The sequence below is a fragment of the Hemiscyllium ocellatum genome, chromosome 18 (assembly GCF_020745735.1).
Source record: "Hemiscyllium ocellatum isolate sHemOce1 chromosome 18, sHemOce1.pat.X.cur, whole genome shotgun sequence".
NCBI classification, from domain to species: domain Eukaryota; kingdom Metazoa; phylum Chordata; class Chondrichthyes; order Orectolobiformes; family Hemiscylliidae; genus Hemiscyllium; species Hemiscyllium ocellatum.
The window spans coordinates 45,670,034-45,696,640 of NC_083418.1; the positions used below are offsets into that span (position 1 = coordinate 45,670,034).

The following is a 26,607-nucleotide window of genomic DNA, read 5'->3' on the forward strand; positions in this document are numbered from 1 at the left end:
GCTTTAAATTGAGGGGTGATAGATATAGGTCAGGTGCCAGAGGTTTTTTTTAGTCAAACAGTAGGTGGTTGTGGAATGTACTGCCTGCAACAGTAGTAGACTCACCAACTTTACGGGCATTTAAATACTCATTGGATAGGTATATGGACAAGAACAGAATAGTGAAGGTTAGATGGCCTTCAGATTGATTTCACAGGTTGGCACAACATTAATGGCCGAAAGGCCTGTACTGCGCTGTAATGTTCTATGTTCTAAGAGAAGTAGTCTATTTAAACCTTCAAGTTTGCTGCACCATTCAATCAGATCACAATTGGTCTTCTACTTCAACATCTATTTCCTGTACTATCCCCACATCCATGGATGTCTTTCATGTTTAAAAACGTACCAAACACAATCTTGAACATACCTGTGGCTGAGCCTTCAGAGATTTCTGGGAGAGAGAATTCCAAAGACTCACCACTCTGCACCTGAAGGAATTCTTCTTTATCTCAATCCTAAAATGGTTTGCCCTTATTCTGTGACTGTTCCCTGGTTCTAGAGTGCCCATCTAGGGGAAAATACTTTTCATGCATCCACCAGTTGATCTTTCTGAGGTGTGTTCTCTCTAATTCTCTGGTTTCTGCGCAACTACAGTTGGAGAATTTGATAGTGAATGTGTTGGCATGAGTGAGGCCTCAGTGTGAGCAGTTTAGCAGGAATGTTATTAAGAAATATCTACATTTTCATGAGATTACCTCACATTCTTCTAAATTTCAGAGAATATAAACTCAGTCTCTTTAATCTTACCTCACAGGTCAAATCCCTCGGTCTCAGGAATTAGGTTGATGATCAAAAGAACTCAGTGCTCTAATTATGGATAATCAAGATTCCACACCGGTTCAAAATAACTCTGCTCTTCAATTCTATTGTTCCAGAAATGAAATCTAGCGCTGGGTTTGCTAATGTAATGACATTAACTTGCACCCTTACTTTTGGTGATTTTTGTGTCTGTACTCAGACTCCCAATTAGACTCTTATTTCCCAAACAGGATATGGCTTCCGTGAACTTCCTCTCAAAAGCATTAGCTCAGACTTTTCTATATTGACATAAATTTGCCCACATTACGACGTTGTCACAATTTACTATATTCCGTCTTTAGTAACCAACAGTCATCCAATTTCATGTTATTCAGAAATTCTTAAGTTGTACTTCTGAGTCCAGAGTTCAGATTGCTAATACAAATTAGTCAACAATAATGGTCTCAGCATCAAGCCCTGTCGAGCACAAGTGTTCCACTAAATTTACGTTGTCACCAGTGTAATTCCGTCTGACCAAATCAAATTGCTGTTGGCTTATTCATTTAATAACGCTTCCCTGGATCTGCCGCACCTCGTTTTTTTGAATTTCCATACTCTATAATAGGAAGCTACTGGCTGTGTCTGCATTAACAACTTGAATGCTCCTTGCATATTCCTTGAACATGAATCAATGTGATCAATTTCTAGCTTCTCAAGACCATTAAAATTCCGAAGTTAACTGATGCATTTTGTAATAATTCAGACATGAATCAATATTCACTCAACAATACAACTCTGAAATCCATTTTTAAGCTTGTTTCCGTTTACGGTTTCACTTAATACATACACAACAGAAGTAGATTTCTCACTTTCAAGTTATATTTTCAAACATAATCTCAATTATGACTTACATTCTGTTTCTTCTTGTCTTGTTGAAGTGCCACGTAACGCAACGCTATTTTGGTTAGCGTAGTTGCAAGAGCACCAGCCACAAAGAAGTCCCCATCTAGTAGGAACCCTCGCAAGGGTGGTCTTTAAGAAAGCAGGAAAACCTTTTTTTAAAATTCAGGTAACTTTATGATAAAATCTAGAATTGCAACATGTTCAATGGTATATTTATGAGCCATACATTGTAACTTTGATTTTTACAATCCTATTTTCATTCAACATAAAATTCTTACAGACTTACTACTGCACCTCCCCCAATTGTTTTGTGTGGGACTACTACTGTGCCAGCAGGGCAGGTCTAATAATTCATAACTGGGTATGCATGATGTACTATGAGCCATCAGCAGCAGCAGAACTGTGGTTGAATTCAATGTGGCCTAACATGTTGTCCACTTCACCACAATCAACAGCTGGACGACCAACCCAATTAAAGATGCAGGAGGTCAAGCTCTGAGTAGCAGTAGGCATGCCTAAAAATTAGTTGTCAACTTGGTGAAGCTGTAACACAGGACTTCTTGCATACTTAATAGAAGCTGCATGTGATAAACAGAATCAATGGATCAGATCCAAGCTTTGCAGTCTTGTCACATTAAGTTCTGAATGGTGATAAACAATTAAACAACTAACAGCAAGAGGAGATACCACAATCATCCTCATCTTACAGATGGAGAGCCCAGCACAGCAGTATAAAAAACAAGGGCTGAATCATCAGCCAGAAGTGCAGAGTTCCACCTTGGCCTCCTTCTGAAGTCTCCAGAATCACAGATGCCAGTTTTCAGGCAATTTAATTCATTCCATGTGATATCAAGAAACCGAAGGCACTGGAAATGCAAAGGCTATGGCCCCTGACAACATTCCGGCAAAAATACTGAAGCCTTTGCTCCAGAACTAGCTGTGACCCTAGCTAAGCTGTTTCAATCAAGTTACAACATTGGTGCCTACCCAGCAATATGGAAAATAGTCTAGGTTGATCCTATACACAAGAACTACAACAAAACCAAGCTGGTCCATTACCACGTTATCAATTTACTGCAGCAGCTCAAGGTGGCAGTTCAGCAGCCGACTTAAGGGCAATTCAAGATGGATGATAATAAACGTTGGCCTTGTGACATGCACAACCCATGAATGTATTGGAAAAACTATGCTGATACTATCCATTGCCACAAAAGGAAATTAATCACATGCTGGGCAAGGAAAACTATATATAGACAGGTTCATTTATGAAGGTACTTTTGTCTTAATATGCAAATGAGAGAGAGAGGCAATTGTCAGTTTCAGTCCCAAAACAAGTATTTGTCCCTCTTTAGCCAACTGCCAGTTTTTAACACCAGTTGAAAAAATTCAAACATTACCTATCTTCTTCCTTTTTAGAAGGCCTTGTGCTAAGGGCACTCTGTGTTGCATATGTCCCCATTTCTGTCACAAGTTTTTGTGTTGAAATCACCTGAACATCACCATCAATCTTCAGCTCACCAGTTTCTTTCTTTATCTCAGACTCAACTATTGGAATCTATTAATATGGGAGGCAATGAAAAATAAGTACAACATCTATGGTTTCAAAGTGTCAATATACATCTTGCAAGACAGTTCAATTAAATCAATTTAGCAATTTTGGATATTTAAGTGTTCTTGGGGCTGCCACATGAATTTCATGTGAATGAGAAAATAATCCTTTATTGACATTCTTCAGATTACTTTCTTCAACATCAGGGCCACTTCTGTGCAACACTAGAATCATTTTTATTTATCATTGACTGAATTTCTTAAAGCAGTTCCATTGCGGAGAATGAAAGAATGGTATTTTTCACAGAACTGACATTTAAAATAATCTGTACAGGTCAGGAATCCTATATTTAAAATCTCAGGGTCATCTAGAATTTGAAGAAAGGAATTTTTCAGTCTTTGCGTTCACCACAGTCCATTCAGATCCTTTGCAAAAAAACTTCACTTAACCCAAACAGACCTAAAAACAAAGCTTTTCTTACCCCCAAAGAACCCGAACTCAGCATGTTGACAGGTCTACTTCCAAAGAGACCTGCAGATTTTAGGTCTTTTTGATATTTGAACATACTAATAATGGATACCATACCTGCACATGCTAACGTAAACATCAATGCATAACCTAAAATGTTTCAATAGATGCTATTAGTTTGGTTTTTAAATTGCTGCATACAGATATTACTTAATTATTCAAAATCAGGTTTTGGTAAGGAAAGCCATGTTCATCTGACAGATTCTCTCAACCCTTCTACAGAGGGCATGTTTTGCAATTTATTTTGAGAATGCTGGGACACAGAGCGATGAGGGCATTTTGAGCAGAGTTGAGGTTGTGCATAACCTATTTACTATTTTGTCTATGGTATTGGGAAAAGCAACCAAAGGGAGGAGGAAAAGAAATTCATATATTCGAGACGTACCTCACCCAAGGATCGACGAACCTCAGTCATTACACTCTGAATATCCTCCTTGGAGCTACAGTACTCGCCCAAAATCCAGAGAGCTCCCCGGTATATCCTGTGACAAACAAGAAATAAATACATAAAACATTGAGGACTGTAACATTAATCTGAAGTAGTTAAAGTCTGATCAAATTCATGGGCTTTCTATTTAATAATTCTACTTCTCTTCAGCAAAATATTCTGCATATTAATTTTACAAATAGAATAAATTGAAGCCAATTTCATGAGTGAACAAAACTAAACTTGGTACCTTCAATCAGAAGATAAACTTAAATCAAAACTCAAAATAACAGCAATCCTGCTAGACAACCAGATGTCAGCAACCTGCTACTGACACGTGACCAGACAAGACAATTTCAGAGAGAGATGGCAAACTGCATTCTTAGAAAGGCTCGACCTGAGATGCAGGATAGATGGCAAATCATGAGACAGTCCTGAAAATTCCAGGACAACTTATTCCCCTAATCATACAAAGTTAGGGATTATAGAGGTCGTATTTAGATTCAGTTTTGCTGATTGAATGCAGTAAACCCAAGATTATACTTCGGTTCAACCGTAACTTTCACAACCTGCTAATACAGTGTACATAAATCAATAGCTTGTAACCTTAGAATATAACTAAACTTTAACAAAAGATGAAAATCAAATATACAAGAGTGCCAATTTTTTTTTCTCGCAGTCAAGATCTACTTTCTGGGACATTGTGCGTTCTTACTTCACAGATTTGATGGCATGGAACACCTCCAGCATCTTCTCAATGATGATTGGTCGAAGTTTATCAAAACTCTGAATCGCTTCTCGCACAAACTCGAGAACATCAGCAGCAGCCGCCTCATTACTGTCACTGAGGAATTCCATCAGCTACGGAGACATGGTACAGGTATTATTAAAACAGTAAGTATCAAAAAATACAAGCGATACATGTTTCAAGTCCAATCTTACAACAAACATAGCTGGAAATCCATTGTTGTTTTCAACTGTATTTAAGAATAACTGTTGTATTGTTGGAAATTGCCACATACCTCTTCAAGAACCAATAATGAAATCAAACTAAGAGTTCATTCATACTAGCTGAGTTGTGAAGCACTGTTTAAAACAGATGAGACATAAAACCAAAGGATTTAAGAAATAGTTAGCATTGCATTGAGTTGGCACATCTCAACAGGGTGACAGTACAGCCTTGTGTGGATTTCAGGAGAGCAGAGGAAAAACACAATCAGTCAAGCTCCTGGCTCCTCAGCAATTGAGCTGACTGTGCAGCACTGATGAGAATGAGATCAGGTTCAACTACACATACTCTCACTTGTAACTTATTTCACACCCAAGATAGTTCATCAACTCTGATGAGGCTTGCACGTGAAATGTACCTCATTTGCATGAGGTACTGGACAATGCAATGTGTCTCAAAACTATACTTCATTATAAGTCAAAGCAGTAAAGGCAGGAAGGGAAGAACATGAATGAATTATGCTCACTTACCACAGGGATAACATTTTCAGCCATGTCTGGAAAACGGACACTGCACGAATGGAGTGTTCTGACCAGAAGTTGCCGGTACTTGTCTGTGTCTTCATGTTCTGATACATCATTTGTTTTAATTACTTCCTTCTTGAGAACTATGACAAGCTGTGGGACAACATTAAACAGCAAGCTTGCTGTCAAATACAGATTTGACATGAGAAGCTCATATTAAATAAAACTACTGAGATAGTAGGTGGTCATACCTCTTCAACGTTACGTGATGAAACAAGATCCAATGCTAAGTGCAACGTCTTTTTGCGTACCTCCAAATCTGGAGTGCTCAAAACTCGGAGGACATCCATCACCAAATCCTGAAAGGCACATTTTTAAACTCAATTAATGCAGGGGAAAAAAAAACATTATTTTTAAATTTCAAAAACTCTCACCTCTGAAAGAAGGTGAGTCAACCACCCAACCTTATGGTCACCTGACAGTAAGCTTTAAGCTTTGTTTCCAAAAAGATTGGGACTAATTCCATGACCCAAAATGAACCATGTCCTGCATATGTGATCACTAACAGTTTGACACAAATCAGACAGTCAAATTCAAATGCAAAATACACTATTTAAATCTTTCTATTAGGAATTTTTCTGCCTTCTTGATAACTAAGAACACAAGTTTCACACGGGAAACTTAATATTCTATCATTAACAATGTCATACTGCAACTCCAAAACTAATTGTTTTAAGTGGGATATTACTTATTTATTTTTCTTACCTGTTGTCCTGTTCATTCCTCTCATGTTTTTTTTCGCAAATGTTTTGGATTCTACTTTACAAATGCATTGTTGCTTTTCTGCTGTAACCTCGACACATAATGTCATCCCAGTAAATCTCTACTTTATGACCTTGGCCTTCTTCCCAAAGAAGATGCCTAAGGTGGCACTGCTTGTTTGGTTTACTACTTCCTTCACAAAACCAAAAAAACTTTGCTGGAACATTATACTTTATATAAATGTTTTCATCTAAAATTTCAGGTTTTGAATGCATACCTATCTAAAATCTCAGATTTTAACATTTCAAGTTATACCCTCAGCTTCTCTACTCCTTTTAAGGTTTTTGAACACATCATGTATTTCACTCATAATTTGCTCAAATAAAATGCATCACTTCATGCTTCTGGAAAAACAATAGCAAAGCAAGACAGTTGGTGCAAGAAAAAGAATGGGCATAACAGACTGTACACGAGCAAAAAATAATGAACATCAAGTGGCTGCAAACAAAATGACCTTCAGGATGCTCAAGTAAACAAAAAACACATCACAACTTCAAGTTACCAGTCCTAGGTTTATTACCTGCAGCACCCTCTCATGCGTAGGATGCTCCCTGAGATCGATCAGGCGATCAAGAACAATTAGCTTGACATTGTTATCACTCTCTTTAATAATCAAATCAATATAGCACTGTGCAGCAGCCTAGAGAAAGACAAATGAAACATCTATTAATTTTTCATTTCTTAATATGACTTTTGACATTCTTCTGTCACATACATAGATCACATTTCTGGAAATTAGTTTATGCACATATTGCTTTGAAAGTGGTTCCCTAGACCAGAAGTGGTCAGATCAAACAATAGACAACAGGTGCACGAATAGGCCATTCTGCCCTTCGAGCCTGCACCACCATTCATTATGATCATGGCAGATCATCTTCAATCAGTATCCTGTTCATGCCTTATCTCCATAACCCTTGATTCCACTATCCTTGAGAGCTCTATCCAACTCTTTCTTAAATGAATCCAGAGACTGGGTCTCCACTGCCTCTGGGGCAGAGCATTCCACACAGCCACTACTCTCTGGGTGAAGAAGTTTCTCCTCATCTCTGTCCTAATGGTCTACCCCATATTTTTAAGCTGTGTCCTCTGGTTCGGCACTCACCCATCAGCGGAAATATGTTTCCTGCCGCCAGAGTGTCCAATCCTTTAATAATCTTATACGTCTCAATCTGATCCCCTCTCAGTCTTCTAAACTCAAGGGTATACAAGCCCAGTCGCTCCAATCTTCCAACATAAGATAATCCTGCAATTCCAGGAATTGACCTCATGAACCTATGCTGCACTCCCTCAATAGCCAGAATGTCTTTCCTCAAATTTGGAGACCAGACCTGCACACAATATTCCAGGTGCGGTCTCACCAGGGCCCTGTGCAGCTGCAGAAGAACCTCTTTGTTTCTATACTCAATCTCTCTTGTTATGAAGGCTAGCATGCTATTAGCTTTCTTCACTACCTGATGCCTGCATGCTTGCCTTCATTGACTGGTGTACAAGAACACCCAGATCTCTTTGTCCTGCTCCTTTACCTCCCTTGACTCCACTTAGGTAGTAATCTGCCTTCCTGTTCTTGCCACCAAAGTGGATAACCATACACTTATCCACATTAAACTGCATCTGCCATGCATATGTCCACTCACCGAACCTGTCCAGATCACCCTGTAATCTCCTAACATCCTCCTAACATTTCACCCTGCCACCTAGCTTTGGATCATCAGCAAATTTGCTAATGTTACTATTAATACCATCATTAATATATATTGTAAAAAGCTGTGGTGCCAGCACTGATCCCTGCGGTACCCCACTGGTCACTGCCTGCCATTCCAAAAGGGAATCATTTATCACTACTCTTTGTTTCCTATCAGCCAACCAATTTTCAATCTAAGTCAGTACTTTGCTCCCAATACCATGCGCCCTAATTTTGCTCGCTAACAATATACATCAGAACAAATAACTTATTCCTACATGGGAAATGTGGACATTTTTATACACATGTTTCAGAACTGTATAGTTATTACACTTTAGCAATAAACTGCTGACTGACAATTAACTTGGGTTTTGCCACAGCGATTTAGTTTCTAACCTCGTTATAGCCTTGGAATTCAAACAGACAAAAGCGTTGAACTCTAGAGACATGGTGAGAGAAGGTGAGTGACAACCCTTGTCATTAAGGCAGGATTTATTGAGCATAGATTCCTGACAAAACTCGTGTCAGTGGGAATTGAGGGAAACCTCTCCAGTGTTTGTAGTTATACTGAGTATACTGGTTGTGGTCATTGGTCAATGATCTCAGCCCCAGGTCATCACAAAATAGCATTCTAAATCCAACTGCTTCAATAGCCTTCTCTTCACCATGAAGCAGAAGTGGAGATATTCACTTACAACCATATAAGTTCAATATCATTTACAATTCTTCAGATACTGAAACAGTCCATATTCAAATGGAGCGTGACCTGGACAACATCCCAGCTTGGGTGATAAGTGACAACTAACATTTGTGTCACACAAGTGCCAGGAAAGGACATGCTCCAAGAAATAAGCTAAATCTTTTTTGACATTCGATGGTATTACCATCACCGAATCCAGGATTCTGGGTAATCCAAGATGGAGCCGGGAATCATTTCTGGCTGTAACAGCTGCTCCTTTGAGGTATTTTAGGTGTTGGAGGAGATTTTCTCGAATTCTAGGAGCAGCAATTACAGTTTTATATGCTGTTGCATTGTTTTGGAACATTTCAGAAAAAAAGTCAAAACAACAGCAGTTTTCAAAGTGAGGGGTTCGGACAAAGGAAGCACATGGCAAGGTCAGTGCAGTGGGGGGGACAGGGGGAAGAGAGAGAGCGACAGAGCAGTGAACCTGCACAGTTACTATCTTTGCTGTTTCAATTCATGCATCGAAAGATATAAAAGAGACCAAAGGGGCAACTTTTTCACGCAGATGGTGGTACGTGAATGGAATGAGCTGCCAGAGGAAGTGATGGAGGCTAGTACAATTGCAACATTTAAAAGGCATTTGGATGGTTATATGAATAGGAAGGGCTTGGAGGGATATGGGATGGATGCTGTCAGGTGGAACTAGATTGGGTTGGGATATCTGGTCAACGTGGATGGGTTGGACTGAAGGGTCTGTTTCTGTGTTGTACATCTCTATGACTCTATTACCAACACCATGGGGTTACCACTGGCCAACAATTAAACTGGACCTGCCAAATAAATACTGTAGTAATAAGAACAGAACAGAGGCTAGAAATCCTCCCATCTTCCCAATGCCTGTTGACCAGGCAGAAGACACAGGTCAGGAGCATGATCGAATAGTTTCCACTTGCCTGAATGGATGCAGTTTCAACACCATCTAAGACAAAGCAACTCACTTATTTGGTACTTCATCCACCATCTTCAACACCTACACACAGTTACAACAGTGTGTATCATTTACAAGATGCATTGCCAGAACTCACCCACTTTCCTTCAACAACACCTGCTGAACTTGCATTATTTATCATGTAGGTGGTAAAGGGCAGCCAACATGTGGGAACACCATCACCTGCAAGTTCCCTTCCAAGCCACTCATCATTCAGACTTGGAACTACATTGCCGTTCCCCCAGTATCATTCAATCAAAACCTCTTTCTAACAGAAGATGATTTGCTGACACCAACCATTAAGGATAAATTTCGACTGTGTATGTTTATTTAAAATTGGGCAGATGCATGTGCAATGTAAAAATAAAATTTGAAATTCTAATTAAATATTTTTCTCTTCATCTATGTACTTTTTCATTGTTTTCTCCATTTTAAAGGATTGTTCAATTTTTATTATTCTTTACTTCAATGTGTTTCAATGATTTTGTGATGACCACGTATGCTCCCAGGTACAGCAAGCGCAATTTTCTAACAGCACTGAGAGTGTACCACACCCCAATGGTTGCAGCAGTACAAAAAGACAATACAGAGGAACCTCTATTATCCGAATATCAATTATCCAAATATCAGATTATTCGAAGGTCCTGATAGAAACATTACATCAAAGAGCTGTTTCAACCCTGACCGCATCTTTTGTTCACAATGGATTTACTGAAGTGCTGCAGAGAACAGTCCTGGACATCGATGGGAGCCCAGGCACTGTCTCCAAATGACTGACGTCCCTCCTGATCTCTCTCCCCCAACACTTTCCCTGGAGTTCTACATAGTGGTGAATCCTAAACCCCTCTTCCCCAAATATTCTCTCTAACATTGCCCTGTACAGGGCAGAGATGGAACTTGTTAAAACATTGTATCTGTCTGTGCGTGCACGCTGTTTGGACACTTATTCCCACAAAGGTAGCAGCATTCCTACTGTTGATAGCAGTCCGTCAGACCGGGGAAGGAGGGTTAACGGGGATAGAGGTGTATGGGCAGGAGGGGCTGGTGGTGCTGGCCAGTGTTGGGGGGGCGGGCAGGGGGCAGCGTCAGATGGGGTTGGGGGGCAGTGTTGGAGCGGGCGGGGGAGGCGGGGTTTGGATGGGGTTGGGGGTGGCCAGCAGTGTTGGATGCACGGGGCAGGGCAGAGCTGAGCTCAGATGCGGTGTGTGCAGTCTCCTCTCCTGAACAGGGAGGAGACTTAACAGAAAACCTCTGAGCCCCAGAGGAGAGGTATTGAATCAATTAACTGAATGATCAATTATCCAAACGAAATAGTGCCCGCCCATCTCATTTGGATAATCGAGGTTCCTCCATATATCACTACCATCTCAAGGGCAATTCGGGATGCATACAAAACAACAGCTTGCCGAACAATGTTCATAAACCATGAATGCGTTTTTTTTAAAAAAAGATCAAAAATCATAGCAGCCCTACAATGTGCAAGCAGGCCATTCCACCCATCGAGTCCACACTGTCTCTCGAAAGAGCATCCAACCCAGATCCATCCTCCTGTTACCCACAGCTAATCTGCCTCACCTCTACATTCCTGAACACTATGGCAATTTAGCATCGCCAATCCACCTAGCCTGTACATCTTTAGACTGTGGGAGGAAACCAGAGCACCTGGATGAAACCCAGAAAGGTATAGGGAGAATATATAAACTCCACATAGTTAGTTGCCCAAAGGTGGATTCGAACCCAGGTCCCCAACACCGAGGCAGCAATGCTAACCCTGAGTCACTGTCCCATTGGCAAAGATGCTGGCCATGGCTAAACTTACAGTGAAACTCTGACATATTTAGACAGAAATAAAAGCATTTCCAGAATGGTTTTGGTTATTCTCTCGGACAAGCATTTGTTTTCATGTACATCTCTCAAATTGAAAATATCACACAATTGCTATGTGAGAATAAAATGATATTCCACGAAAACAAAATGATTGCATTTTACTTTGCACAAGTGCCAAATTTCAGCCTTGGAAATGGGCCTTCATTTTCTACCATAAGTTTTGTGTCAACATTCCATAAAATCAGTACCTTGATAGCTGTTGGAGCACTTGACAGTGTAACTAAAGTTCCAGCTGCTTCATATTTTACTGCAGGACTTGAGGACTGGAGTAAGTTGTAAATACAACGGATAAATCGTGCTCTTTCTGTTGGATTAGCATGGCAAACCTAAAACAATATATATATACACATATACACTTAATTCAAAGAATGTGGAAGTAAATGTTAATTTCATCTCATTTATTATATTTTGAATTGGGAAAAATGTTGTTTACAAGTGACAATTTTTAAAAGAGTTTTGGCAATATTTTAGGGCACAGAGACAAATATTGCTCAATAAGGATAATATCAATCTAGAGATTGAGATTGGCTTGAATGAAAGATTAAATACTGATGACACCAAGCAATTTCCAAGCAGGCTACTATACTTACAAACTTCCATGAGAAGTTGATCAAAAATCTTTATTATACCCAAGTCCATTGCTCATTTCAGAATCCCCTTATATTACACAAATACACACACACAATGAATGATGCTGCATTTTTGTCACCTCACCTTATAAATCAGCTCAACGATAACCAGCTGGAGAATGTCTCCAAAAGTATGAACCTGATCAATACAAGTACTCAGATAATCAAGTGCTCGGTCCTAGAGGAACATTAAGAAACAGTGTTAAAAACACTTGCTCATTGTAAAATTGTAATTTTGAATCTGGGATCTATTTGTCAGTCCTGCAAATATACTAACCACTAACAGTTCATTTTTGAAAACTGAACTTTGATAGATTAAAAAGATAGCGATTCCTTCATAAACATTACACAATTTTATTTGAGTGTCTTTAAATCGATAACTCCTGTACTTTTCATAGCAAAATAAACTTTCCAAGATTCATAATTCTGAATTGGTTAATTAATTCCAACAGTCCTTGGAAATTTTAAGTACATTAGAACAGGAGTACGCAGTCTATCCCTTCAAGCCTGATCCACCACCATTCATATATCTCATATACCTCAATTCTATATTTCAACTCCACTTATGCATTAACTTACTAATCCCTAATAACTGAATAAAATCTTTCAGAGTTAGTCATGTTTTGACTGTACATGCGACATCTTCATAGGCTTCTACTTCTGTTTTTTCCCAATAAATATAGTTTTGAGATTTGTGAAACTCAAAGCGAGACATTTCGTCAACGCTTTTTGTCTTGCACTCATCAGAACAAATGCAAGAATATCAAATATTGAACTATCACAATTTATACAACTGACAAATAGGACAGGTTGGCAAGTTGACTTGGATCAGCTGAAGCAATGCTATGAAGAAACCAGTGAGGAGTAGGTGCAAGCCTTTTATGCTTTGTTATTTATTTTGTTTGCAATTATTTCCAAAATAATTGAAAAATATACTGCAGCATCTGGACTATAACTGTAGCTGCATTTCTTGTAAAGAATACAAGCGCTTTACCTGATCTGCATGAATCAGCATCATGAAAGCATTCCGCTTACAACTCGCATCTTTTTCATTCACCAGGAAATCATGGATCAACTCAGGAGCATCAGGAATAAGGTTCTCAAAGTTCCTACAAGTAAACACAGTAAATGACTTGCAAAATCAGTAACCTCAAAACACAAACAAAAGTCTGCTTTTTAAAATTTAAAAGAAAAACTATCACAGCTGTTCATGCTTAGAATTTTATACAATTGTCTTTTAGAATCAGATCAAACATTTAAGTCAAACATTTTCATTAAAAGAGCAAAATAATTGAAACGCTTTACAAGCAATGCCTTGATAGAAATATTCAAGTTAAAATTTTGGTTTCTGGTTCTCAATGAACTAAACTTCAACAAATGCTCATATTTAATTTAAATGATGGATTAACTGGACAGGCATATTGTTAATGCATTTAGTTCCATTTCACGTTTTGTCAAAGTAAGGGTGGTTCCTATTAGGGACCAAAAAGTCAATACTTTTGGAGAAGCACATGCATAGCTGTGGTACTAACTGAACACCTTGTAACTCACTTCATGACAGAAAGTACATTAAAGTGAGGATGTAATGGTATGATGGATAGAATAATAATGGGAGGCACTTGATGGCTCACCAATTCTCAAATAGGTCAGCTGGTCAGATGGGATGCATCCTAAACTGCTCAGGGACATCCTGAGGCTTGGAGATTTGCAAGGGTTAAATAGGATAAACATAACCAACATTCAAGAAGTAGAAATACAAAAGCCAGCAAATGATGATAAATGATGTTTTGCTAACTTGATTCTTTGATGAGGTAACAGTTTTGAGGGCAGCTTTTCAAATGTTTTTTGAAGAATAACACAGATGAAGTAACACAAAAAAAGCCCTGGTAGAAAATCTGTAGTTCGTGGGATGAAAAGAAAAGGGTGCCAATGTGGATGCAAATGTGGCTAAAGGACATCAAGTGAAGAATTATATGAATGGTTCCTGGAAGGAAGTAATAAGTAATAAGGTCTAACAAAGCAAAAGAGCATATTTTGAATGGTAGGACCCCAGAAAATAGAGACCTTGCAAGTGACCATGATTTGGATGCGAGCATAAGAAGTACAGCAAGTAAGTTTGCAGATGACACCAAAATTGGAGATGTAGTGGACAGCGAAGAGGGTTACCTCAGATTACAACAGGATCTTGATGAGATGGACCAACAGGCTAAGAAGTGGCAGCTGGAGTTTAATTCAGATAAATGCGAGGTGCTGCATTTTGGGAAATCAAATCTTGGCAGGAATTATACACTTAATGGTAAGGTCCTAGGGAGTGTTGCTGAACAAAGAGACTTTGGAGTGCAGGTTCATAGCTCCCTGAAAGTGGAGTCGCAGGTAGATAGGATAGTGAAGGAGGGGCTTGGTATGCTTTCCTTTATTGGTCAGAGTATTGAGTACAGGAGTTGGGAGGTCATGTTGCGGCTGTACAGGACATTGGTTAGGCCACTGTTGGGATATTGCGTGCAATTCTGGTCTCCTTCCTATCGGAAAGAAGTTGTGAAACTTGAAAAGGTTCAGAAAAGATTTACAAGGATGTTGCCAGGGTTGGAGGATTTGAGCTACATGGAGAGGCTGAACAGGCTGTGGATGTTTTCCCTGGAGCGTCGGAGGCTGAGGGGTGACCTTATAGAGGTCTACAAAATTATGGATAGGGTAAATAGGCCAAGTATTTTCCCTGGGGTCGGGGAGTCCAGGACGAGAGGGCATAGGTTTAGGGTGAGAGGGGAAAGATATAAAAGAGACCTAAGGGGCAACTTTTTCACGCAGTGGGTGGTACGTGTATGGAATGAGCTGCCAGAGGATGTGGTGGAAGCTGGTACAATTGCAACATTTAAGAGGCATTTGGATGGGTATATGAAAAGGAAGGGTTTGGAGGGATATGGGCCGGTGCTGGCAGGTGGGACTAGATTGGGTTGGGATATCTAGTCGGCATGGACGGGTTGGACCGAAGAAGGGTCTATTTCCATGCTGTACATCTCTGACCCTGAAATCCATGTCCAAAGAATCTTGACAGCAATAGGACAGTGAAATAAAAGTTTAAAAAGGCATATGGGAACTTGCCTTTATTAGTAAGGCAACGAACAGCAGAGCAGGGAGGTTTTACTGGAGCAGTACAGAACTTTGTTTAGGCCACAGCGGGAGTACTGTGTGCAGTTCTGACTGTCACATCAGAGGAAAGATGTGACACCACTTGTGGGAGTGCAGAGGAGATTCACCAGGATGTTGTCTGGAATGGAGTCATTCAGCTACAAAGAAACTCTGGATAGGCTTGGGTTGACTTGCTTGGAGCACAGATCGTATTGTACAAAGTTATGAGAGGCAGAGACAGAGTAGATCGGGAGATATATTTCTCTTTAGTAGAGGGATCAAGTACCTGGCAGTACAGATTTAAGGTCAGGAGCAGATTGAGACAGGATGAGGAATTTAAGGGATTTGAGGTGTTAGGTGTCTGAAACTCTCTGCCAAAAATGGTGGAAGAGGCAGGAATCCTTAAGACATACAGGATGTATTTAGATGAGCACTTGAAATGTGACAGCATGCAAGGATATGGTCCAAGTGTTAAAAAATTAGATTAGAATGAAATTAGATGCTTGAAGACTGGTGCAGATACAATGGCTTTTCTTCTTGCTAGAAAAATTCTACAACTCATGCCCTCAGAGTCAGCATTAGAAACATTCATAAATATATTAATCCCTTGACCTTTAATACAATAGGGTTTAATTTAAAAATATGCAAATGGCACAAAACATGGAAATAAAGTAAACTATTTCAAAAGGTCATAGATTGGTACAATTGACAGAAACATGGCAAATGAAACAGAATAAAGTGTGAAGTAATACATTATTCCAGGAAGCATGATGAGAGACAAAATTAAATACATCAATCATTGAATTTAAAGGTGTAGAGGCAAGCACATTCAATTGTGCAGACACTAATCGTTTAAGGTGGCAGGACAAGTTAACCAGGTTTGTTGGAAAAAAAAACTCTTCAGCTCTGAACACTCATACCAGACTTAATACATTAACTCTCTTCAGAGGCTGTCAGATTTGAATTTCTCTAGCATTCACTGTTATTGTGGGTGGAAATGCAAATGGAATCTGTGGATTTAATGTCAAGGCCTTAATTATAAAAGCAATGAAGCTATGCTAAACTTACATACAACACCGCTTCAGTGTCTGGTTAAATTGTGGGATACCACTCTTTAGCAAAGATGTCATAGTCATACATACACAATTAATTTGAATCAAATCACATACAAGGGATTTCAGATACATGAAAAGATGAGAAATACTGGGACAGTCTTCTCGGAACACAGAAGGATTAGAGAATATTTGGTAGTTGGATAATAAGCAGCTGTTTTCATGGGAAAAGAATTATTAATCAGAGGACAGAAATTTAAGGTGATTGACAGAGAGCCAGAGGTAACATATGGAATCCTTTCTAAAAAGAAAGAAAGCTATTTCTACGGAATTAAGATTCAATAGTCAAAGTACATTTTGAAAACTGCTGAACAGATTAGGGCTATGAAAATAAAATGTGGCAGGGTGGGGGACAGTGTCAATAGAACTTTTTGGAAAGCTACAAAAGAAAGAGTTGGGCACAGACCAGTTTGGTCAAATTATTTCCTCCTCTGCAATATTAGTCTAATACTCTACCTGTAGATGGTGTAGATAGCTAGCACAGCATTTCTGCGTACATAACTATGCCGATGCTCCAGACAGGCACGTATGGCTGGCATCAGTGGTTCTAAAAGTTCTGGCTCCTTTAGTTTGCACAAGAAACGAAGAGTGGATCCTCGAATAAACTCATTTGGATGTTGCAGATCCTGAGAGAATTCAAATAAGATGCTGTTAGTCCTTTTATGCTTCAGACAGCATACATATTCACCATTTCTTGAAACATCCTGGTTGTATTTGCATCCATTCACTGAAAATTCACGAAACAGGCATAAAAGGATTGAGGAATCCTAATTGTGAAATATGTCTAGCATAAATCAAGTTCCTACAGTCTGTAGGAACTTACATTAAACGTGCGCTGAAATTTGGCCTGCCCATAAAACTTCAGACAAAATTCATCAGTTTATGCTAAAAATTACACCTGCTTGCAGACCTTGCAAGAGCTCCTTATAAAGTTGTGCCATGCTTTTGTTTCAGCAATAGTCAACTTTTAAATTTGTTGCAATATACAAAGAAATGAAATACTGTACATCAACGTAACTTGTAAATGACTCATTCAGAATCACAAAACATTGATTGAAAATGCTTGGTGGTAAATCTATTTTCAGCTGGATTACTAAAATTTCACCTGGTTACTACTCTGTTGCCAAACTTGAACACATCTCAGAATTTTAAAAAAAAATTTTCAATGTTCTCAAAACTTTGATGATTGTACTGGTCATTGGAGGTTTTAAGTTTAACTATATGCAAAGCTTTTAAAAAACAAACTTAGTTTTTCACATTACCAAAACTGCCTCCCAGAATGCACAGAAAACAAAGCCTCTGAGTCTAGCACTTTTTCTCATTTATGTGACCAGTGTCAGGTTTTCTACAATAGCACAGTTTAACATGAAACACAACATTTTCTTTACCAAAGAAATAAAACATTTTTATAAGAAAAATAATATTGGTTTAGGAATACATTCTCCTAGCGGCCGAGAAAGCAGACTGCAATCTCTCCATCTGGTGAAAAGTAATTTATTTCTTGAGATGAAAGGGCAACATTTTAAAAACATTCCCTACTGTATATTGGTTTTAGTCTAAAATTACAAAGCCACTTTGGTGAATCACCATTTGTAATCCACTGACCATTCAATAGTTATTTAACATTTAGTCTTTTCTTATTCAAATTCAATCACTTCATTCAAATTATATTATTGGATGGTGAAATTAATTTTAGCAAATATTTCAAAGTTAAGAATAAACTGCGTTGTGTACCACAACTTTTCCATCCTCAAACTTGCTTTTGAAAGATGAACCACGACTGTTCCTTTTTGAAGATGTCTTGTACAAAAGTCAGGCAAAGGATATGAAATTCTATTATTTATTATGATTTGGAGATGCCGGTTTTGGACTGGGGTGTACAAAGTTAAAAATCACACAACACCAAGTTATAGTCCAATAGGTTGAATTGGAAGCACTAGCTTTCGGAACGCCGCTCTGAAGGAGCAGCGCTCCGAAAGTTAGTGTGCTTCCAATTAAACCTGTTGGACTATAACCTGGTGTTGTGTGATTTTTAACTATTATTTGTTATTTGCTTGAGAAAACATTCACCAGAGGTTGCAGTGAAACAATATGTTTGAGAAGACTGGGATCATACAATAGATACATAATTATGCATTCAAGAGTTTACAGCTTAAATTCATCATGTACTGACAACATCTCTCAATTGCTAAATATTCGAATCACACAACTTCATTTACCTTTCTGTAGGCATCACAGACAAGAATCATCTCTTGCAGCAACTTCCCATCTGGGGTTGTTTTAGGGACAATCTCCCAAAAGACAAGCAGCAGCTTTTTAATTGTGTGATCTTGCAGTGGTAACACAAACCGAATGATCGTCATTAGGAGCCCTGGGAGCTTCTCTCCATTTAGAATCATGATAATCACCTTCTTTAAAGCATCAGTCTTGGTCTTCACATCTCCCTTTTCTGAAGCGGGGTGGGGTGTAAAGAACAAAATAAGATTACATTATTCTGAATGACAATGACACTGAACAGAACCACAGTGTGGTTCATTGTGATTGTGCCAGGTCTCTGAAAAAGCTTGACATTTAGTCCCGCTCTTCTGTTCTTTCTCCATTGAGTAGTGAATTCTTCTCCCTTCAAACATGTATCAAATTCCCTTTTGACAAAAAAAATCAATCTGCTTCCACCGCTGTTTCAGCACTGCATTCCAGATCATAAAAAAAGTGTATTTTTTTCGAAAAGATGTTTTCCTTGTCACACCTCATTCTTTCAAAGCCCTAAATGTTTTTAATAAGTTGAGAGCTTCACAGGTTAGCATAGGCACAACTGTTCCTGTGCATCAAAGAAGACAAAGAGATTCTGTTCCCACAACCAAGATCTCAACTCAACTGGACTGACTGAGAGCATGTCCTACCTTTTTCAGAGGTAGTGGCAAAAATATCCACATGGTAACAATGAAATTGGCACTGTACACAGCACTTCTGCATTTTTCATAAATCATATTTCAGATTGAGGCATAAACTACACAGAAATGTACATTTTATGCATTATCCAAATTTTGTGCGCATCAGTCCACTTAATGAAAATAGTTACATAAATTTTAAAACATTTAATTCAAAAAGTTACAGATGAACTATATTACATTTACATGTACTAGGCTTCAATCTTAATTTCAATATTAAACCCCTGTCAGGAAATGGAATCATTGAGAGACAAATGTAACAGTTAACTTGAGTAATGTCTTTGCTAAGTTATTAGAGATAAATAGTAAAAAGATGGGGTCATGCAAAATCTTAAAATATTGGTCCACATGAGCTTAGCATTGCTTGGCATTTAGTTGCAGATATAAACAATTAAAAATGATCACAAAGATCTACCTTATAAAGTGTTGCTCGTGATAATAAACACCATGAATATTTTGTCATTGTTGAAATATTCTGACTTCACTATTCTGTCTTATTAATTAAAAGCAATAAATACAACCACATATTTCATTTCTGACTCTATCCTAAAACTGCTTCAAATCCTCATCTTAAACATGGCCACATTTTCCAGCAGGATACATATATCTGAAAGCACCTGAAATGGTGATTATTTTACTCAAATATGCCAACTATATTTTTTCTATTTTTACTTTGGATCACAATTATATTTTATTTAGCTGTGGGATGTAAATCCAATTTCCTTAGATATGAAATAAAGGAATTTGTTGAATGAAATTGTATTGCAATATTGAAGATAATTTATCCTAATGAAGGAACTCATTGCTGGCAAAGTTTGCACCAAAAAAAAACAAAATCCTGGGACCCCTGAGCAGGTGAAATCGAATGTTGGATCCAAATATAATGGTTCAGATGTGAACTTTTAAGCATAAAGATATTGAAAAGAGAACAGTACTTAAATCAGTTATTGTGACAGTGACTATTTAGACCATGCCAGAAGTAAAATATAGGGCAGAGGGAAAGACAAAACAAAACAAAATTACCTTGAAAGTGTTATCTTGTGTACGAAAGTCAAGATTTCGCCTCTTGCTTACGTTAACTCCCTTCAACGTTTTGCTCACGTGTAATATTTTCCAACTCTAATAAAAAGGGTCCACACCTGACACATTTTTTTTGTTGTGGCCGGAGAAGTTACCTGAACTGCTGAGAGTTTCTGACATTTTGTGATTTTATTTCAGATTTCACGAAACATTTTTGTTTACACTAATACCTGCCTAACTCTGATGAAATCCTTCAGCTCTACAGAATTTCAAAATTGCCTGCACATCCTGATAATAATGTTTCCTTTTAGTTTGAGGTAATAATGAGCATTTACTTATATCTATTACATAGTTTTCATGTCAAGGGTCACTTGTGGTCCAAAGAATAGCCTGTCATTTCTTATTTTTCACCTCCCTACTAGATGGCACATGGCAAAGGCTCTCCAGTGACAACAGAGCTCTACCACGTTACTTACTAGAGGAGCAATATTTCTACCATTGCGGACATAAAAATAAAATGAGAAGTCGGGATTGCCAGGTACAGAATTAGCATCCCTATAAAGGGACACACTGGGCTCCTAGTGCTGCTTAGACACAAAATGTAAAACACAAAGTATGCTGAGGTATGAATAAATAGGAGTTAATTACCCAAATCAATTTTCAGGCTAATTTCATTTGGTGGTTCAGAGTCCAAGGAAACATTTATGAGCGTATAGCATATGTTTTCTGCAGCTGTCATGATGCCAGTTTTCCCAGGTAAATCGAAAGCAAGAAACCAGGTAATCTAAGAGTTCAGGGAATCTGTGGATTGAATAAATAATTATGTAAAATTTTCTAAGTTCTCTACGTGTTTCAAACAAAACTTAATATATGTTACATCATCAAAGCAAGCACTGACGCAAGCTAAAGTGACCTGCTCACCATTGATCCCAAGCTATGCTACCACAAGGTCAAGTAATCTCTATGGTGGGGATTCAACCTTACCCAATAACAAATTTTATTCTCCTGCAGCTATCTTGTATCCAGAAATAGTGAGGCAACCATGCAAACTAAGTAGTTAATAACACTGAAAATTCCTCATAAGTGGAAAACCTTAAGAATCCAAGTATCCTTCACGACTTAATCATTTTACAGACAGCAAAGATAACAAAATACATAAGATTAAGGTGGATGAGACAATAGACTTTTACAAAAAACTGTAATCTTGATTCTAAAATTTTATGGAATTTCTTCTATCACAATGGAGGGATCTGACATTTCACAAATATTAAATGAGGTTTTCAGAGGCAGGGAGGTTGTCCCATAGTAATTATAACTTTGCATAAAGGTAAAATCTCAGCACCACCTTTTTCAAGGAAGTGTTACCTTTAAATGTTTTATACAAGATTAACCGCATAAAAAGTGTATGCTCACATAATGTTGTAATTTAAAAGATTTTCATTAGTAAGAAATTCATAAAGATTTCCAGAGACAGAGTAAAAACTGGTGACAGTTACTTGTGGATTTCTGTATTTAACCAAGAATATACAGATGCCAGAATTGGAGTTAGTCTCGCAGAGAAATCACAATGAAGTCTGACAGTTTTGTCATTGCTACATCTGCAAAAACTGGGCCATTTTATATGAATGCCAAATCTGTCTAGTACATACCAGTGAATACTCAACCAAAAAAGGAATACTTGCTGGTTTGATTTTTTTCTTATGCAAATTACTATGAGGCTGTCAAAACTGTCACATCACCCCCTACCCTCTCAATGAACAGACAGCTTACAAATATCAAAGCACTTCAGTAAGCATACTCTGAAAACTGAACTGAGTCAAGGACGAAGATATCAAAGACCAAAAGCTTGATGGAACAAAACGGTTTCAAAGGCATTTTAAGGTAGTGAGACAGTGGAGAGTAGAAATGGTCAGCAAGAGCACTGCAGAGCAAAAGACTGAGGCTACAAAGTTCAAACACGCTACAGTAGCTCTGAGTTGCAAAAGAAGGAGAAAGTTCAGTAGAAGGTTAACAAACAGCACTGACAAAGTTAAAGAGACTTAAGTGATGGACAAATTTAAACAAATAAATGAAAATTTAAAATTCAGAGCTTTGGGCAACAGGGAACTGTTACAGCTCAGTAGTGACTGGAAACTTTGACAAGCTGAGTCTGATGTAAAAAAATACATGTAGGAGTTTTACTTGTGGTGAAGTTTGCACAGTGAAGGACGAGAGGTCAGTCAGGACAGCATTCACATAGTTAAGCATGGAAGAGAAAAAGGAATTGATGAGTACTTCAGCAGATGTAGATGTAGCTGGGCTGCATTACTGAGATAGAAATAATAGTTTTACAGAGAGTATTCTAGGTCAGCAGTTTGACTTGTGATCAAATTGGTCTCAACCCATATCAACGAGTTGGGAAAAGGAGGGAAATGATATTAAAAGTACTAAAATGGTAGTAGGCCCAGATGATGGCTTGCTCTGCTCAATGGTTAACTGAAGAAAACATAGTATCATTCAGACTGGATATCAGACAAGCAACCAGACAGAAACATTTGGAGAATAATTGAATCTTTAAAAATAATATCTTACTCATGTGAGATTAAAATAAAAAAAACTAATTTTAGTTGCTTTTCAATATCAACTGCAAAAGGTACTTGGCTTGTACATGTACTTATTTTCACTTTTACTTGAAAAGTACATCTTCCATCATGTTTAAACGTTTTTTCTCAAATTTTATTTTAATAAGTTATATTTTACAAGTTATATCACATGTATACATGATTGTGACACACTTGACAAATGAACTACAAGAATAGAGTGCAGATTTGTGTACAATGTACAAGTTTATGTCTCACCCACGATAAATTCGACACAGCCTTATAAGTTACATTATTGCCAAATTTCTATACACAAGTGAAAGAAAACACTCTGTTCGAGAACTGCACCCTAGATGACACCAAGGGCATGCACAATCTAGTTTGGCCTCCATTTTCATGGAGATGGCTATAGTCAGTGAAAACCAAAAAAAATTTGTTTCCCTGAATTCTCTTTCATGTCAAGACACTCCAAAACAGTGTACAGCAATGATATGCATTTGAAGAGCAGCTACTGTGGTTATGTAGGCAACCAACAGTAAAACTGCACATGGGAAACTTTCACAAACATCAATGCAACTAAACAATCTATGCTGTGACATTAACTAATTGAAAAGTATTTACCAAGTCATCAGGGATAACTCTTCTGCAAAATAGCAAAAGTAAAAAAGCTTCTGCGAGTTACCTAAGACAACATTTAGTTGGAGAAAATTTCTGACCTTCCAACATTCAGCAAAGCAGCGAGATAAATCAGAAACAGTGGATGTAAAGTTGAACTGGAATAGAACTGGATGGCATGAACGTACATATAGTTGCTGAGACTGTGATTTTGCATAATATCAATGAGGAGCAGACTAGATGAGAAATAGGACATGGCCAAGTGCAGATCCTTAGCAAATTCTGACATGACATAGGAGCAAATAAACAGACGTCACTGCAGGCAATTATTTGGCTATGACTGTATCAATCAGAACGGAACTAGCCAAGAGCAGTTCCAATCAGCTGGATGATGCAGCGGATATGTTGAAGGAAGTTGGCATGGTCAACCTTGTCAAAAGGCTGAAGACAGATTAAAAATAGATATGGAATGATTGTTTACAATGGTCACAATCATATAAGCTGCCAGTTGTATATTTAATAAGAGCTGTTCCTACACAATAGCAGAAGCAGAAGGCTGATCAGTGGGTTTCAAACATGAATTGTAGGAAACATGGGCAAGAATTTTAGGAGGCGATACACAAACAAAGATTTTGGAAAGGAATAGCAGATTGGAGGTGATGTAGTATGTTACCTGGGACAATAGCATTTTAGCTATTAGCCATGGCAGAGAAGTATCATAACCCTGTACTTTACATCGTGACTTTTAACACTTCTGCCATTTATTCATGAATAGATGGAACTGGAAAGACTAAAGCAGAATTCAGTAGCAGGTCACGTTTTCCTTCCTGAAAACCCTGCATTTACTGAAAACATTATAAAATGAGAGTAACAAACCATTTTTCCATACAATAGGCAACAATGGTGGAAACAATTTGTATTACACATCAATCTATCATCTAATTTCAAGAGGATATCTCACATTAAAAGAAGCTGAGATGACAAGTGTAAATAAATCAAGCCCTCAGAGCACATTGTATTACTTAGCTAGTTATGAAATATAGTTATTTCAGATAACATTCTGTCATTGCAGCAATAATTAAGCATTTTCTCACACTGACAAATTTTATAGCACACTTAAGTGCATCACATAATTTGAAGCCAATGTAAGAAAGGAATTTGATTATAGACTGAAACAATATTTAAATTCAATACTTCAATGCAACTTGTCCAAAATTGTAAATGCTAAATTATGAAGGGCAAAGAAGAAACTCCGAATTTGAGACAGGGGCCTAAAATATCCAAATGAACAAAACAAATGGTTGACGATGTTCAATGTGTGAAGCAAAAATCAGATGTACATTCACTATGCATATCAGGAAAGGTGGAGACCAAAGTGTTTACACAGGTGCTGACACAAGATGTACAACTAAACACAGAATCCAAACCATAAAGTGAATAAAATGTTGAATACTGTGGGCACAAATCAGAGAAAGTCATGATCCAGCTTACAGATATCTGATTAGTTCAAAACTCAAGAACATTGTTTCCAGTTCTCACCACTAAATCACAAAGGGAATATTCAAATGAAAGTGATATTAATCCATGGTAGTGATATTAATCATGTGAGGACTATGAAGTACCACCAAGATTTCAGATTTGAAAGAAAGCATCCAATGAGGTCTAAAAGGCAACAAATTTGAAAATGGTAAATGGCAGTTTACATTTTTTTAAAAACTGCAAAGTTCGGCAACATGACAAACAGGGATTCAACCCCGAAAGTCGGTCTTATTATTAAAAAAAAGTAATGAAATCCCGAATATAGTGGAGAAAATTATGATTCTATTTAAAAATGCAAGCCAGAACAGAAGCTGAAGCTTTTCGAAAAGAAAGAAAGATGGATTGACTGACGTTTCTGGGAAATGACTACCTTATGCACTACCTTCTGATAAACTTCACAAAACAACTCGCAGAAATTCGACCTTTCAATTTTTCCCTCTTAAATATTTCTGAAGCAGCAGTTTCCACTCGCTCAGTGCTGCGCGTCCCCACAGATACTCTTAACTGTCGACCTGGTCATTTTGACCACTTGGCACTTTCCAGGAAAACTTTACCTGACGAAAAGCCACTAGATTTGCACAAAGGCGTATTTCAAATGTTAAAGTGAAGCCCAAAGAAAGCGGAGAGAGAGAACTTTCGGTTGCGGAAATATTAAGCTGTATGTTTAGACAGAAGGCTTCTACTTTTAGGCATCGACCTGTCAAGGAGTATTCCTAATCTTATTTGATTCAGCTTCAATCTAAAGCCAAAAGAGTCAGTCCGGTCCATGTGAGGAGGGACAGGACCGCTCCTTGTGGTGACGTGAAGGTAAATCTGCTCCGGGAAGCATGAGTGAGGCCGAGACGACAACAAAACCCGGGCCTTAGGCCGCGGCCGGGACCTGGCAACCTCTGCTGCCAGGCGACGGCTTTACTACACCTTGGTGTCCGGAGACGAGAAGAGAAGGCCGTGTCGCGGTATCGGCTGCAGCGGGGGGAAGGGGTGGGTGGGTGGGTGGGGGGAGGAGGGAGATGGTGATGTGGAGGAGTCCGATCTCTCCCTCTCCCTCGATCTCCCGACCGCTGCCCTCCAGCTGACGTGGAACTACGACCGCGGCACCGAGCGACGGCGGCCGAGCGGCACCAATACACACGCAGGCGCGCTCCAAGGAGCCACGTCACAATCCTCAATCCCAGGCAGACCTCCTCATCCAGAACAGCACCGCAATCAGGCAGTGCTGCACAAGGACGTACTTCCTACCTTTCTTAGCCCATACCGAACCTTCACATTGTCTTTTTCCATGCATTTTCTAAACTTTGCATATCATAGTCCACTTCCCT

The 26,607-nt window shown here is 38.5% G+C and overlaps 1 protein-coding gene across 1 annotated transcript in view; it reads right to left on the reverse strand.

The window, feature by feature from the left end:
• copb1 (COPI coat complex subunit beta 1) overlaps positions 1 to 26,396 on the reverse strand; it is a 46,195-nt gene extending 19,799 nt beyond the window's left edge. The window contains exons 1-14 of the mRNA XM_060838933.1: positions 26,207 to 26,396; positions 21,204 to 21,356; positions 18,807 to 19,036; positions 17,044 to 17,213; positions 13,344 to 13,458; positions 12,435 to 12,527; positions 11,909 to 12,046; positions 7,000 to 7,119; positions 5,909 to 6,016; positions 5,664 to 5,810; positions 4,900 to 5,045; positions 4,143 to 4,239; positions 3,078 to 3,235; positions 1,689 to 1,809 (exon numbers count right to left, since the gene is read on the reverse strand). Of these exons, the coding sequence (XP_060694916.1) occupies positions 1,689 to 1,809; positions 3,078 to 3,235; positions 4,143 to 4,239; positions 4,900 to 5,045; positions 5,664 to 5,810; positions 5,909 to 6,016; positions 7,000 to 7,119; positions 11,909 to 12,046; positions 12,435 to 12,527; positions 13,344 to 13,458; positions 17,044 to 17,213; positions 18,807 to 19,036; positions 21,204 to 21,294 (1,734 nt within the window). The 5' untranslated portion in view covers positions 21,295 to 21,356; positions 26,207 to 26,396. The remainder of the gene's footprint in view (positions 1 to 1,688; positions 1,810 to 3,077; positions 3,236 to 4,142; positions 4,240 to 4,899; positions 5,046 to 5,663; positions 5,811 to 5,908; positions 6,017 to 6,999; positions 7,120 to 11,908; positions 12,047 to 12,434; positions 12,528 to 13,343; positions 13,459 to 17,043; positions 17,214 to 18,806; positions 19,037 to 21,203; positions 21,357 to 26,206) is intronic.
• Between the last annotated feature and the right edge of the window lie 211 nt (positions 26,397 to 26,607).